The sequence below is a fragment of the Cyprinus carpio genome, chromosome B17 (assembly GCF_018340385.1).
Source record: "Cyprinus carpio isolate SPL01 chromosome B17, ASM1834038v1, whole genome shotgun sequence".
Classification (NCBI taxonomy): Eukaryota; Metazoa; Chordata; class Actinopteri; order Cypriniformes; family Cyprinidae; genus Cyprinus; species Cyprinus carpio.
The window spans coordinates 8351830-8365564 of NC_056613.1; the positions used below are offsets into that span (position 1 = coordinate 8351830).

General features: G+C 36.2%; 1 protein-coding gene and 1 non-coding gene across 3 annotated transcripts in view; both read right to left on the reverse strand.

The window, feature by feature from the left end:
• Nucleotides 1-11622: 11622 nt before the first annotated feature.
• Nucleotides 11623-11695, reverse strand: trnat-ugu. The gene has a single exon. It is a non-coding gene; the product is annotated as a tRNA-Thr (tRNA).
• Nucleotides 11696-12536: 841 nt separating this feature from the next.
• LOC122140127 (HHIP-like protein 1) overlaps nucleotides 12537-13735 on the reverse strand; it is a 351574-nt gene continuing 350375 nt past the window's right edge. For both annotated transcript variants that reach the window (XM_042742045.1, XM_042742046.1), the window contains exon 9: nucleotides 12537-13376. In XM_042742045.1, coding sequence (XP_042597979.1) covers nucleotides 12823-13376 — 554 coding nt within the window. In that variant the 3' untranslated portion in view covers nucleotides 12537-12822. The remainder of the gene's footprint in view (nucleotides 13377-13735) is intronic.

The window sequence follows — 13735 nt, forward strand, 5'->3', positions numbered from 1 at the left end:
GTTCCATGTAGCAATAAACATCCACCTTTGATAATATCATGAACTGTGCTTAAAATCACAATGTAGTCCTATGAAAACTCAGTTCAGACTTTTTACTAGATAAATTAAAAAGAGTACATTATGTTGCATGGATTACTGCTGCAGATGTGCATTGAGTGATGTTGAACCTGTAACTAAAAGATCCTTGGTTTAAATCGCAGGTTAGTTACTGCAAGGTCAAGACTTCTGAGGCTCTTCAATACAGCTGTGATTCTGAGCAAGGTACTTTTGATACAAAATCATTTATGGTTCCTGGTTCATCTTGAGATCTACATTCCTCTAGAGTTTAGTTATAACTCTAAATAAACTTCTAAACCTGAAAGGGATATAATCAAGGTATTTGCATTCGCTTGAAAAAATACAGACAGGTTGCAAGTAACAAACTCTGCAGGAGAAGATCTCCAAATGTAGGAATGAGCCAAGTGCACATTAGCATCGCTTATGATTCCTGTCAGACCTGAGCAAAACCGTGAAGATGTATTCACTGAGATAACAATAAAAGCCAGCCATGAAAATGTCATTCAGTCCAGCTGTGAAAATGTTGGAAGCATTCAAATATCCTGTTCTTAGTGATAGTGTATTTACCTTAAATATTACAGACATGGATTTAATGATCTTTGTGGTATGTGCATGGGTTCTGTCCAACCTAGGCTCATTAGGAATACGTGCCTCTTCCTACATTTTTGCAAAACTTCAAAAACATACCTAAGTTCATTGCAGTTTCCAGCTGAAATGAACACTGGTGGCAGGTAAAACACCAACAACTTTTATTCCTTTTCACACAAATGATGATTTCAGAGGGCAGATTATCGATTAATATGAGCTTGATTCCTTACACAATACTGTGTCATGATGACCTAAAAAACTTTTTCCATAGAGAATATAAATTTTTATATTTGCATCACATAAACAGCAACCATTTGTATGGCTTTTCTGATGTAGTAAACTTTGCTTGGTTGCTCACCTGGTACTGCATTGAACTTGCAATGTGGAGTATCCGTCACAAGTCCTGAATGTACTAAAATGGCATGGTTGCTTCAGAAAATGCGTATTTATCTTACAGTTGCTTTTGTTAACACTATTGGTTAGGTTTTAGGGTTTAGGTGATGTGTTGTTTAACCTTTATTGCCACTCGCCGTACATTTCATTTCCAAACTGCCATGATATGTATGTACGTACAACACCCAAGGTAATAAAATGTTGACAAATTTACATTGTTTAATGCCACTCAATGGACATTTCGCTTTGAAGGTGTAGTGAAACGTCTAAGAAACAATGCAATATTTTGCAGAAATATCACCACTGTTTGTCCCAGTGAGCCTGGGTTGGTTCTGTCACAAGTAAATCGCAGTGTCTGCATACCCGAGTTTTGATTTTGTGTGTCAATATATTTGGTGAATAAACTGATGAATGTGGGTATTTGGTTGGCAAAAATGTACAATTTGATATCTTTTTCTAATTTGCAATACTGGTTGTTGAAGATTAGTTACAATACACTCTTTTCTTAGTACATTTGATGGTAAGATTTCACCTTTCAGAGCTTCAAAAAGGAAGGCACTTTATTTAAATATTGATATTGGAATATATATGTGTATATATAATCATATATTGAATTATACTTGTACAATTTACTGACTTTATAAAAAATGTTATTGTAAAGGGATGAATAACAAATGCTGTTGTTTAAGGATATTGTATGTAATGTAATATTTTGGCATGTCATTTTTAACTTCAGATTTATCGTTGTACAGTATTTATTGCTTTTGATTTTGTAACTCATTGCTATGAAGTGGACAATCAAATAATTCCCTATGCACTATATGAATCTGAGTTATTTGTCTTATAGGGGATTTCTGTCTGTGAAAAGAAAAGTGCCATACCACCACACACCGTTCTACTTCAATAATGCTTCTAAAGTTATCTTTCTTTGTATTAAACACTCGGTGACCAGATATAATAAATGTAACTTTGATAATGTCATGTGTGATTGTTATGATTTTTTTTTTTTTATGAGTATATGAAATTCGTTGAAACTATAATAGCAAGTGAATTACATTCATAACAATCAACAGTCCCTCAACATATGAGGAACTTTTTTTGAGTAATGTATGCTTTAAAAAAAATACTTTTATTGTACTGTTTTAAAGTTTTTCATACCGAACATAATGTTAATTGAAATCCAGAACTATCATCTCTCGATTTTTTGTCAACCCACACCCTTCTTGAAAGCTGTCTTATTTTTATATAATAACCTCACAAAAAATGAAGTGTAAAATGGTTGCACATCTCATAAAGGTTTTAAATAGCACAAAAACATGAAGCGCAGACAGCTGTCGCAGCAAACAGACACTACTAGCACCAGTCGTTTTCAGTTTGAGCATGATGGATGGACTTAGCAGTAGATTTGTGTTCTCATTTTCCCACTGGATATTAGGTTGCCTTTAACACATGTGCTGCCTGCTTTTCTCAAATACCAATTAAGAGGAAGAACATTTAGTTTTTGGATGTGAAAACAGGCATTAGCTTAAGTCTAGCAACAATGCAAAATGAATTGGACAACTGGCGTGGTATCATGTCTTTATAAGAACTACGCTTATCGGGTAGAAACAAAGCTGAGAAAACATTGAAGCCCTGAAGGGTTTTTGCAGTGCTTATCATTAAATAGCAATCTTGCTATGTAACAGCCATCTGCTGCACTAATAATCTAATTCCCTTCACGTTAAGCATTTCTTGAGTGCTTCAGCCAGGACACAACCTGAACCAAGTCCAAGTCAGGTGCTGCAATGGAATGTCAGTAATATTTCCCCCTCCCCTTCTCGTTTTTGGGAGCACACTTAGTGGATTTCCTCAGCGGTTATGTCTGGTCTGCCTCAGATGCATTTTTCTCTGACATCAGTGACTGATTCCCTTTTCCTCATCCTTCAAAATTTGCGGCACATTTAAAAGTAAGACGGGACAAAAAAGTTTATAGTACAGTATTCTGTCCACAATGCGGAAAATGTGGGACCATTAATTGAACCAAAACGATAATATTCTTTGGGAAAATTATATAATCTAATTTATTCTTTAGTTAGTTCTGGAAACAAACAAAAAAAAACAAAAAAACTTTTACAGGAAAAAAAAATATGTCAGAATTGCTTTAAACATTTACAAAAAGCAATAAACCATTAGCTAGAGTTATTGGAAACAGTGTTTTATTGTAGGTGTAATATTTTTAATTACATACTAAAAAGGCGTTTGAAGCCCTTTGAAGTGAACATGGCACCCTCTGGATCTCCCACAGCTCTCATCATAATGTTTCGTTTTTCTATCAGTGGAAATAACAAGGCAGAAAATAACACTCGCTACAAGAGTTAAAACAGAATATTTATTAGAGGTCAGCCTTCATGGCTCCCACAGTGAACTCAAAGCTTGGCGGCTTGGAACTGGGTGCAGGGAGTCAGGCAAAGACAACTGTACCTGTATTTGGGGTTGTTTGAACAGAAAACACCCTCCTCCCAGAGGAGGCCAGAGGACGCCTGCTCTTTGTCCCTCAAAATGAGAGGAAACAAAAATAAATAGAGGAGTGAATGGTCACAGGACATTACTCAAACATAAAGACCAGGCTCTAAAGACAGACAACCAAATGGGGGTTATTTCGTGTACGACTATGGCCTTTGCTCTTGCCCATACATTATGAATAATTAGGAAGTCTATTTCCTAGCATATGTCTTCTCAATGTACTGCAAACCATTAATGCATTAGGAAACATAATTACCAGTGAACACATAATGGGGAAATGGTTTAGGTGCTCATAAAACAGATCAGTTTAAGTGTACTTCAGTTTTACTTTTTTTTTTTCAATGATTTTTTAAAAATACTTACACTACTTGTCAAAATATATATATTTGATTTTTTTCAGTCACTAAACCTTAAATTAAGGACCTATAGGACCTCCAGTTCTTGTTTTTTGCATGTATTGTTTGTGATGATTGTAGCAAAATAAGGGTGTTGTTTTTTTAGGTTTATGATGACGTTCATGTCAATGAAAACTGTAGTAAATGCTGCTGAATGTCATGACAAAAGCATCACTGCAAGTACTGGTGAATGAGAGCAACATTTGAGAGGGGCTTGTTTTACAACTACTCTTGGGGCTATAAATAAGGGAGAGAGAGATCCAAAACAGACCTGAGAAAAGTGAGTCCATATGGGTGCTGGTGGAATGGACCGTGATGAGCCAAGATCAAAGCCTCCTGCTCTGACTGAGTACAGCTCGCAGCATAAACCCTGTACTGCACCAGATTCTAGCAAATAGAGAAGTCTGTGTTCTGCTATTGCTTGATTCTGTCCCACTTTATTATAAAGGAATCGGTTATATTCTTATTCCTAGCTGCTATGACTAAGGCAAAAAATATTTTTATTACAGTTAGGCTACATAAGTTTAGTGGTCCTAAATGAGTGCAAGCATCGCTATAATTGCTAATTTACTATTTGAAACAGACTCCAAATCTTTTCACCTTGAGGACGACATAACAGGCAAGATACTAAGCACTATTGTCTATTGCCAATAGTGTAGCGATTTATAAAAGCACAGAAGTCACTTTCAAACCAAGCAGCATTCTTTTCCACGTGACCAAATCAAACCTCCTATGAAATCCACATGGGAAAATATAAATATATAGTCATATATATATTTAATGCTGTTTATTCCTTTGTTACTGAGCAGTGTTTATAGGCATAATTGTTTAAGTTTTGTCAGCCCTTCTTTGCTGTGCACTTTTTTTCTGCGTTGTGGCTGATTTGTAGATTGCACACTCAAAAAACATCTCTGTAGTTTTGTATTTTTGCCTACTTCCCATTCATTTTCTATGGTGGCCATTTATTTTTGCCTATTTCCCATTCATTTTCTATGGCCGTCATTTCTCTCTCTTTCTCTCTCTCTCTCTCTCTCTCTCTCTATCTATCTATCTATCTATCTATCTATCTATCTATCTATCTATCTATCTATCTATCTATCTATCTATCCTTTGGTAATATATATTTATCTGACTCATAACTCACACAAACAAGGAAAAATACATCTGTTGAGCAGAAAATGACCAGCCACTATTAATCAACTTTCATAGACTTATACACTACACTGGTTTGCTGGGTGTGAAATGTTCCAGCCATTAGCACATTGCTGTTTGTTTGCATTACAGCCACTTCCCAGAACTGATATAATTTATTCCCTGGCATGCTGGGTAGGTTCCAGGAGCGCTCTGAGTCTGAAACTTCAGATAAAATGAGTGACATGTGCCTGAAAGCTGTGCTCTGTTACATCCACCGAATGTTGAGGCATGAAAAGTCTGTGCTTTAGTAGTGAAACATCAGACCACCAAATTTGTGACATGGCATTAGAAAAACGGGAACACAAGCCACATTTAACATCTGATGTGAAGAGACCCTGAGCAATGGTGCGTCATTGCTAATTCATCACCAATTAGCTTTGAAAAGGTTCAATCCAAATATGATTTTGAGGGAACTGCCTGCTGTTGGACATCTGCATGGTGGCATAAAGCACATTACTAATTCAGAGGGAACCGGGGCTAAATGGACAAGGAAATCCAGCCAAACATATGTAGACCACATTGAAGTCCTTGGAAAAGATGAGGAATCATCAGCAGATGTGTAGACCATCGAGGGAAAGTGAGTAAAGGGAAAACCGTGGGGTTAATTGCATCAAGATTTGTTGTATGTCATAGTATGTCATGATGAATGTCTGATTCAAGCTAGAAACTTGTTTATCATTCTAACGTTTTGATAATGCTTAAATAAACTGTTTTAATGCACTTTGGATTTATATTAAACAATGATAACTAATAATTTGATATTTCAAAATTAGGTCTTTTTTTAATGGGCCTCCCACCTGTCAAGGGCATATTTCTCTTTTTTTTTTTTTTTTTTTTTCTTTTTAGGCCGTTAGCTTAGTGGTGCATTAGCCAGCTCTTGAAAGAGGAGCTACTGTATGTGTATGGATGGCATAGGCACAGGCCAGCTGCCAGTGCATGGTGGTTGACGCCATGTTTACTCTTCCAGACCAACAGCAATCCCAGATTTCCTTAGTGCTTCCTGCAGGGGAGCCACAAATGCCCGTGAGCAGTCTATACTGGCCACCAGGTCTCTATCCCATACAAAAAGAGCAGTGTTCGTGCATATTTATCTTGTACTTTATGTCCAAAATCCTCACAAATCAGGATTATATGGCTGATACATGCATGAAAAAGCCTTCATGCTCCCAGATTGCTGGATTTAAAACCAAGAATGTCTTTAAAAGCCTGTAGAAAGCTATATAAATTCTATTTATGATGTGATTTTAAAATGCATCTTTGCTCATGGACAAAAGTATTTATTTTATTTTATTAATTTTGCACCACAACATGCACTTTATTAGTGACTATCCTGGGTTATGAAGGCTGCAGATTTGAAATAAATAAATAGATAAATAAATAAATAAATAAAATCAGTCCAATAAATATTTATTGTGTATTAAACCAAGGATGTCTGTAAAGCCTATAAAAAGCTTTAACATTTCCATTTATCACAGGCAAAATATTATTATTTTTAATATTTTATTTATTCTCTTTTATTTATTTTTATTATTTTGCTCCACAACATGCACATTATTACTGATTAGTTGTGAAGGCAGCAAGCAGGGTTAAAAAAATAAGCAAAAATTATTTATGCGCTGAAGAGCCCCTTCAATAAAATTGTCACTGGCTAAGCATTTTCATTAATTTGTATAAACAAATTAAATAATAAATAAATAAAATTCAATGGATATATGTATCAATAAATATTAAAGAAGAAAGTTTTTGCAGCAAGATGGTGTAGTTACAAAATCTACCAGAAGGGGCAAACTTAAGCTCAGCAACTCATTAAATATGCAGAAAAAAAAGACAATTATAGTAATTTCATCCTCTCTGTGGATGTGTTTGATATGGCATGTGTATTTTAGCCATGACCCTGCCGGCCTGTTCACAGCTAAGGCTGATTTGGGATTTCAGCTCAAGTTCATTCTTCCACAGGCACAAATAAAACGAATAACAGACAGACCAGTGATGTCAGCCTTGATTATCTGCAATTGTTCCTTTACATTAATTTTTGCCCCACTGTTGTCATTTCCTATTCCTTATTTAACATCATTCTGTCAAATAAAAAACACAGGATGTGACCCCAAGAGCTCAAGTATGAATTTAGATGTATGATGGATTGGTATATTGGCCAGACCAGTTAATCAAAAACATTCTTTGGCCTTGTATCAGTTCCAAAATCTACTGGCAGCCTTGTCAACATGTTCTTAATGGTTTTGTTTAAATATATATTATGTAAAACAATTGTTTTACTTGAATTCAGCAATTCAGTATTTATTTAGTTGGAAATAATAATTAATTTTCTTTTCTATATCTTATTTTCTAAGAGCTAAATATTCAAAAAAATCCAAATTTCCAAAAATCCAAATTTCAAAACTTGTGAAAGCATTAATTGCCAGAAATAATAAAATTAGTTTTATTTATTTATTTATTTATTTAATAATAATAATAATAATAATAATATTTTTTCTATTCATTTTTTTTTTTTTATATGTCATTTTCTAAATTTAAAAAATCGACCTCTCTACAGCCCACACATTTTACTACTCACCAACTTCCCGAATGAACAATATTTCCAATTTGTAAAACAACCTTAAATTACAAGCCTTTCTGTTCTAAACCCACAGTAACTGCTGGCCACCCAGACTTTTGTAAAAACCTCTTGTTTTCAGACCAGATCCTGAGGTCTTAGAGGGAATTCCCAAAATCCCAGAGTGGCCCATCGGAGCGGCTGGAACTCAACCTCTCAGGGTCAGTCTATTGTCTGCTGCACACTTGGTGCTTCATAAAACCTCTAGCAGGAGATGTTATCACTCACTTGGGGAGGGTATCTCAGCTATTTCCATTCACAGAGCACAATAGCAGAAGATAACTGACCTGACTGTGCAGACAATGCAATGGTACGAATGCTACGGATGGCCGTAAAGCCAGTTCTTTCATTGTTCAATAGGAGAGTTAACCAAATGTTTGCTGCCGGCTCTCTACGTATGGCGCCACACCTGCTGAGCTCCAAGCTCCTTATGACTGTTTATTTTCTTTACGAATGCTTTCTAGCGCTGTGTTTAGCAAGCTTTTACAGCCTCCAAAGGGCAACCCTTGATCCGTGGTGCTTCAGTCATGAATCTGACCACTCAAAAAAGTGTGTGTAGCTCTTGAGAGCTGGGAAGAGGGCTTTTCAACCAGAAAGCTTACTCATGCCAAATAATATTCTGTGGAGTATGTTTTTGTGCTGGTGACTTGGCTGGTTTAGGCCTTTCATGGATAAATAAATATGGCACTAAAACTGGCAGTAGGTGGCAGCAAGTTCAGGTCCTAATGAGTGATTCATTAAATCGGTCAAAACAGCTGATTCCTTTAGAAACGAAGCAAGAGACATGCTGTATTTGAAATTGACCATATACCCTCATTCACTATTCTCTACTTACTCCACTTTTATATGTAGTCCAGTTGAAGGAGTGAATGAAAATGAGTGAGCGTGTTCGGACACTGGTTATTGTGATGCATTATGGGATTGAATGAGTGCACTCGATAACGTCCACTGTGGTTTCGGACAGCACTACCAATAGTTGTCCCCTCAAATAGTGCCATATTTAATAGGGCGATTTCGGACACAGCCACAGTTTTTATGAATGGATCATGGCTTCATCACACAGTGAGTGCTTTGAACACCTATGAGGTGCTTCGGATTGTTTTTGCAAAGTGAATAACATACTCGATAATGTCAGCTCGCATATTGTTCACAAGTTCCATCATTACCTTGAGAGTTTAATGGAACCTGTGACCATAGTTAGCTAACGATGCTTTTGGAAAACGCACCCCTGGGTAGCTTCAAATCCAAGTGGTTGCTAGGGTGTTCTGGATAAGTTGCTATGTGGTTGCTAAGGTGCTCATGGAGGTAGCTATGTGGTTGAGCAATAATAATAACGCTGTCCTCAGGGTAAAATTTTGGTTAAAACACATTTAAGCCCATCAAGGATTATAATTTATTACTTTTATGGTCAGGCTGTATCTTTGCCAGCTATGTAATGTTAACCTGCTGTTAACTTGGGGGAGGGGCTGGGTTCAAGCCCCAGATTGAGTGTTGGGGCAGTAGCCGTGTTGTGCTCCGGGTCTCTGGGGGGGCAGGTCCTCAGGAAGGCCCCAAGCTGTGAGTAAACAGCTGTATGTAGGATCGCCTGGCGGTCTGGAGCCAGCCACAGACCCTTTACTCCCACTCACTGACTCGTGTCAGTCACCCCCGTCCTATTAATAGACAAGACTAGTTTAAATATTACTAAAACTAGTCATTTTCTCATTTCAAAGTAAAAAGTGGTGCTACAGTCTGCTATTGTGGTGGATATGCTTTAAAATTCAATGATTATAATCTTAATTCAAGTGAATAAGGATTTTGAAAGTGTGACAGCAATCAGTGTTGAGCACTACTATAAGGTTAACCCTGCCTGCTTTAAATATTTCAGAATGATTAACAGTTGAAAACATTCAACTTTCAATATATATAATATCTTGTCGGAACATCTTTTGTCGACATGGACTGATGAATACAGTGTGATGTGTCCACTGTGATGAACAGTGACACATGGGAGAGAGAAATGCTCCAGCACCTCTCCAGAACTGCAGGATCTGGGTCTGTGGGATGGAGATGATCAACCTTTTGATAAGAGAACAGAAAAACGTGACAGGAAACGGGATTTGTTCCAGTTCAGTGCTCCACTTAAAGCTTGCTAGAGGAGAGCACTCACTACTGTCCCATTAATTGAACATAATTACCAGGAAGACAGAGTGACTAAAGTGAGATATGAGATGGGTTCATGCTGGGGTGACATGGTTGTTCTGATTTGAAATGGATCGAAACAACCAACATCCTACAGCCACAAGGTCCATTCTTTATAAGGGGAGCAGTTGTCAAACCTTTCGACATTTGCTGATTTTACATGTAATAATCATTGTGTCTTCGTCTGGAAAATGTATTCCACAAAGAAGACGGCTCAGTTTTCAGGCATGAAGTTTTCCCCTTCAGATGCCGTTTGATCCAATGTGATTCATAACGAAAATAAATACCATTTTTGAATGTGATGACAGGATATATTTTTAACATGCACGCTCTTAATCTTCTTGACGAAGGGAAGGATGAGCAGAAGCACCATATGGGTGGACTTTTATTAATATTTAATTCCCATGACCATTAATGGCAGATTCTGGTAATATATAAGACAGTGCCCAATCAGGTTCTTTAGTAAGGGCAGGTTCATTCATCTGTAAAAAATAAAAAATAAAAATAGAAGTCTAAAACACAATAACTAACCAGTAGTTACATTAAATTAAGGTTAATTATGTATTATTACCTGTTTTAAGTAAATACTTTTAATTAATTTTAAAACGTGGCAATTTAATGTTAAAAATCTCTTAGTATTTAAATCTTGAATTGCTAGACTGTTCATATTATTTAAATTCACAACAGCAAGTCATTTCTTAATCTCCCAATGTTTTAAATATATTGTTATCGAAGGAACATTGTCATTATTATAAATTTGTCCAACTGCATACAATAAAAAATATACAGTTCAGTTTGTATAGTCCATGAATCAAGAAGAAAGAAAAGAGAAAAAAATAAAATGCATGTAAATGAATAAATAAACCTAATTATTAAACGAATAAATAAAAATTATTGTAGTGCAACACTGCCATCTATTGACATTACATGGTTACTTTCACTACATAATTTCTTCTCTTAAATTATTTCACTTATAATGCCGATAGGTGTCACTATAACATCACATTTAATTTATTTGAAATGGTACAGTACAGTAGGTTTAGCCCTTTTTAATAAAAAGCCTTCTCTCTTTCTCTCTAGTTTTGATTACACATATACACCCATGTTTTAATAACCATAACAATATAGTAACTACTTCAGACACTTTCATGTCCAAAGAAATCTACTAAAATGCTATTAACCACTCCAATGCTGCTTTGTTTAACAGAGAGACTTGCTCTGTAAAGCAGTGTTTCTGTTTCTGGAGGCAGAGAGCTAAATTAATTTTCAGAGGGATGCCAGATTTGTAAAGGAAGTTGGCAGAGATAGGCTGGCACTACCTACGTGATTGAATGCTCAGCATATCAATGACCTTGTTCAAAGCAGAGCTGGAATTCAGCACACAAAGACACCATTATTGCAATGAGAACAATGTCGTCTACCCACATTTGGATAACAGCTTATTTAACTCCTGTTTGGATGTAGATTTTAAGAGCAAGCAAACTCTGTTTTTTAAAAACAAAACCCTGATTTTAAACTGTAAACAACAATTATACTCAAGCTAAAAATTATGCTTAAATGTAACGCATGAAAAGAAAAAAAACACTTTGCATCAGTTTTTAAATTTATATTTCCATATGATAAATTGTGTTATTCTGTTAATAGGCAGTACTGCTTTACTATAAAATCTTCAGGTGATTGTAAAGAGGAAAAAAAAAGGAGAGGCCCCAGCGAGGATCGAACTCGCGACCCCTGGTTTACAAGACCAGTGCTCTAACCACTGAGCTATGGAGCCAACTTGCCGTTAGCCTCCTAGCTAATGGCTAATAAGTGTAAAAATACAGTGTAACTACGAAAAACACTAGAATTGTTATTTTATACCAGTACGATAAAATGTAATATTGTTCTAAGATATTTGTCTTGTATTTTATTATATATCTATATAGTTTAATGTCGTTTTTAGCTACAAATGTTTAGCAAACGAGCCCCTACTTTACTCAACGACTCAGCAACCAAATGAATTTGCTACAAAAAATTTAACTAACGTTACTTTACAGAAGAATGTTATCGTTTAGAGAAAATATTTAAAGTTGTCAGCTGTATCTACAAAAAATGAAAAAAAAAAAAAGAAAAAAAAAACGCCTACAACGGCCAGCTGTAGTTACGTGCACCCTATTCACAACACAGCAATACCAGAATTTTTAAGTTTTAAAGGGATTGTACAAGATGGTTATACTGGTACTTTGACAGATTATTACATGAATACCATATTCATATACTATGGTATTTAAAATATAAATACTATAATAAAAATTTAATACCATACTATAATATACAAAGCAACCTATCCAAGACTCGCTCAAAAATTAAAATGTTGTCATCATTTACTCACCCTCAAGTTGTTCCAAACCTGTATGAGTTTATTTCTTCTGCTGAACACAAAAAAATATATTTTGAGAATGTGGATAACCAAACAGTTGACAGTAGACATTGACTCAGACATTGCATAGTTGTTGTTGTTTTTTTTCCCCAATGGCAACTATTTTCATTTTTGGGTGTACTATCCTTTAAGTTGTAAGTGCTACACGCTGTTTTGTCATTATGTTTTGTGCTGGTGTAAAATAATCACAAAAACGTCATCATTTCAAATTTATTTGTGAATGAATGATGGTAAATTAACTGTTACAAAAGTTATGCAATGACTTAACTTATTGGATAACAAAACTTTATTGATTCAGACAAAAGAAAACATCCACATAGGTCTATAAATTTGAGCATCAAACCATGAACATGAATGCTTTGTTATGATAAAAATTAAACTCAAATATCACATTTTATTATAGTCCATATGTATTGCAGTTGGTAAAGATGAGGTAGACCTATGTGCTACGACTAATAACAAAAAGCTTGTTTCAGAACTTTTCACTCCAGGCCTGAATTTCCACATATCACGCCTGCGTCTTCGTAGTGAGCGCAGTTGTGTGTGCCGATCCCAGCATGCTGACAGTCCAAGAGAGTTTCCTCAGTCCCCTCACACTGCACATCATCCAGAATAATCTTCAGGTTCATCCCCTCCCCAAATTCAGCGAACTTGGAAGCCTTAAGTGCATGGTGGAACCCCAGCTGCCGGCAAACCACCATGGCATTCTTGGTGTTCCAGAGATCGTCACAAACCGTCCCCCATTCCCCATTAGCGTATACTTCCACCCTTCCCCGATCCCCCCGTCCGTCTTCATCCCCGACCAATCTCACTGCTCCGTTCTTGTGCTTGTCCTTCCTGCGTCTACCCTTCCTCTGCCTGGATGTCCTGAGGGGCTTGGGTGTAGTTGGGGTGAATGGTGTGGGGGTGATCTGCACGTCCTGCTCTCTAAAGATGTCCAGCAGCTCTTGAAGCCAGTCTTCTGAGCCAGTGTCAGGAGGTTCCTCTGGATTTGAGAGTCTGGGATGCTTTGTTGGAACATGGACTCCTATTAGTGCTGTGAAAAAAGAGAATCAATCATGCTGTCATAGAGTGAAGCAGGAATGAGTCTTAAAACCCAGAAAAGAGTTGCCATTATTTTGGGTTCCATTATCCCAAAGTGATGCTAACTTCTGACTGGGCCTACAAAAATACATAATTCCTGTAGCATTCTATTGCATCCCTTACCAAAAAGTAGTATACTTCAAGTTTATTTTTTTAAGTATACTTAAGTAAAGTTCAAGTATATTTTAAGTATACTTTATGTAGCAAGTATACAAACTGTATAAAAACAGTGTTCTAGTAGTATACTCGTAAGTGTACTTTTTCAGTACTCATTGGGACTAAATTGGCCCACTTTCTAGTATATAAAAGTAT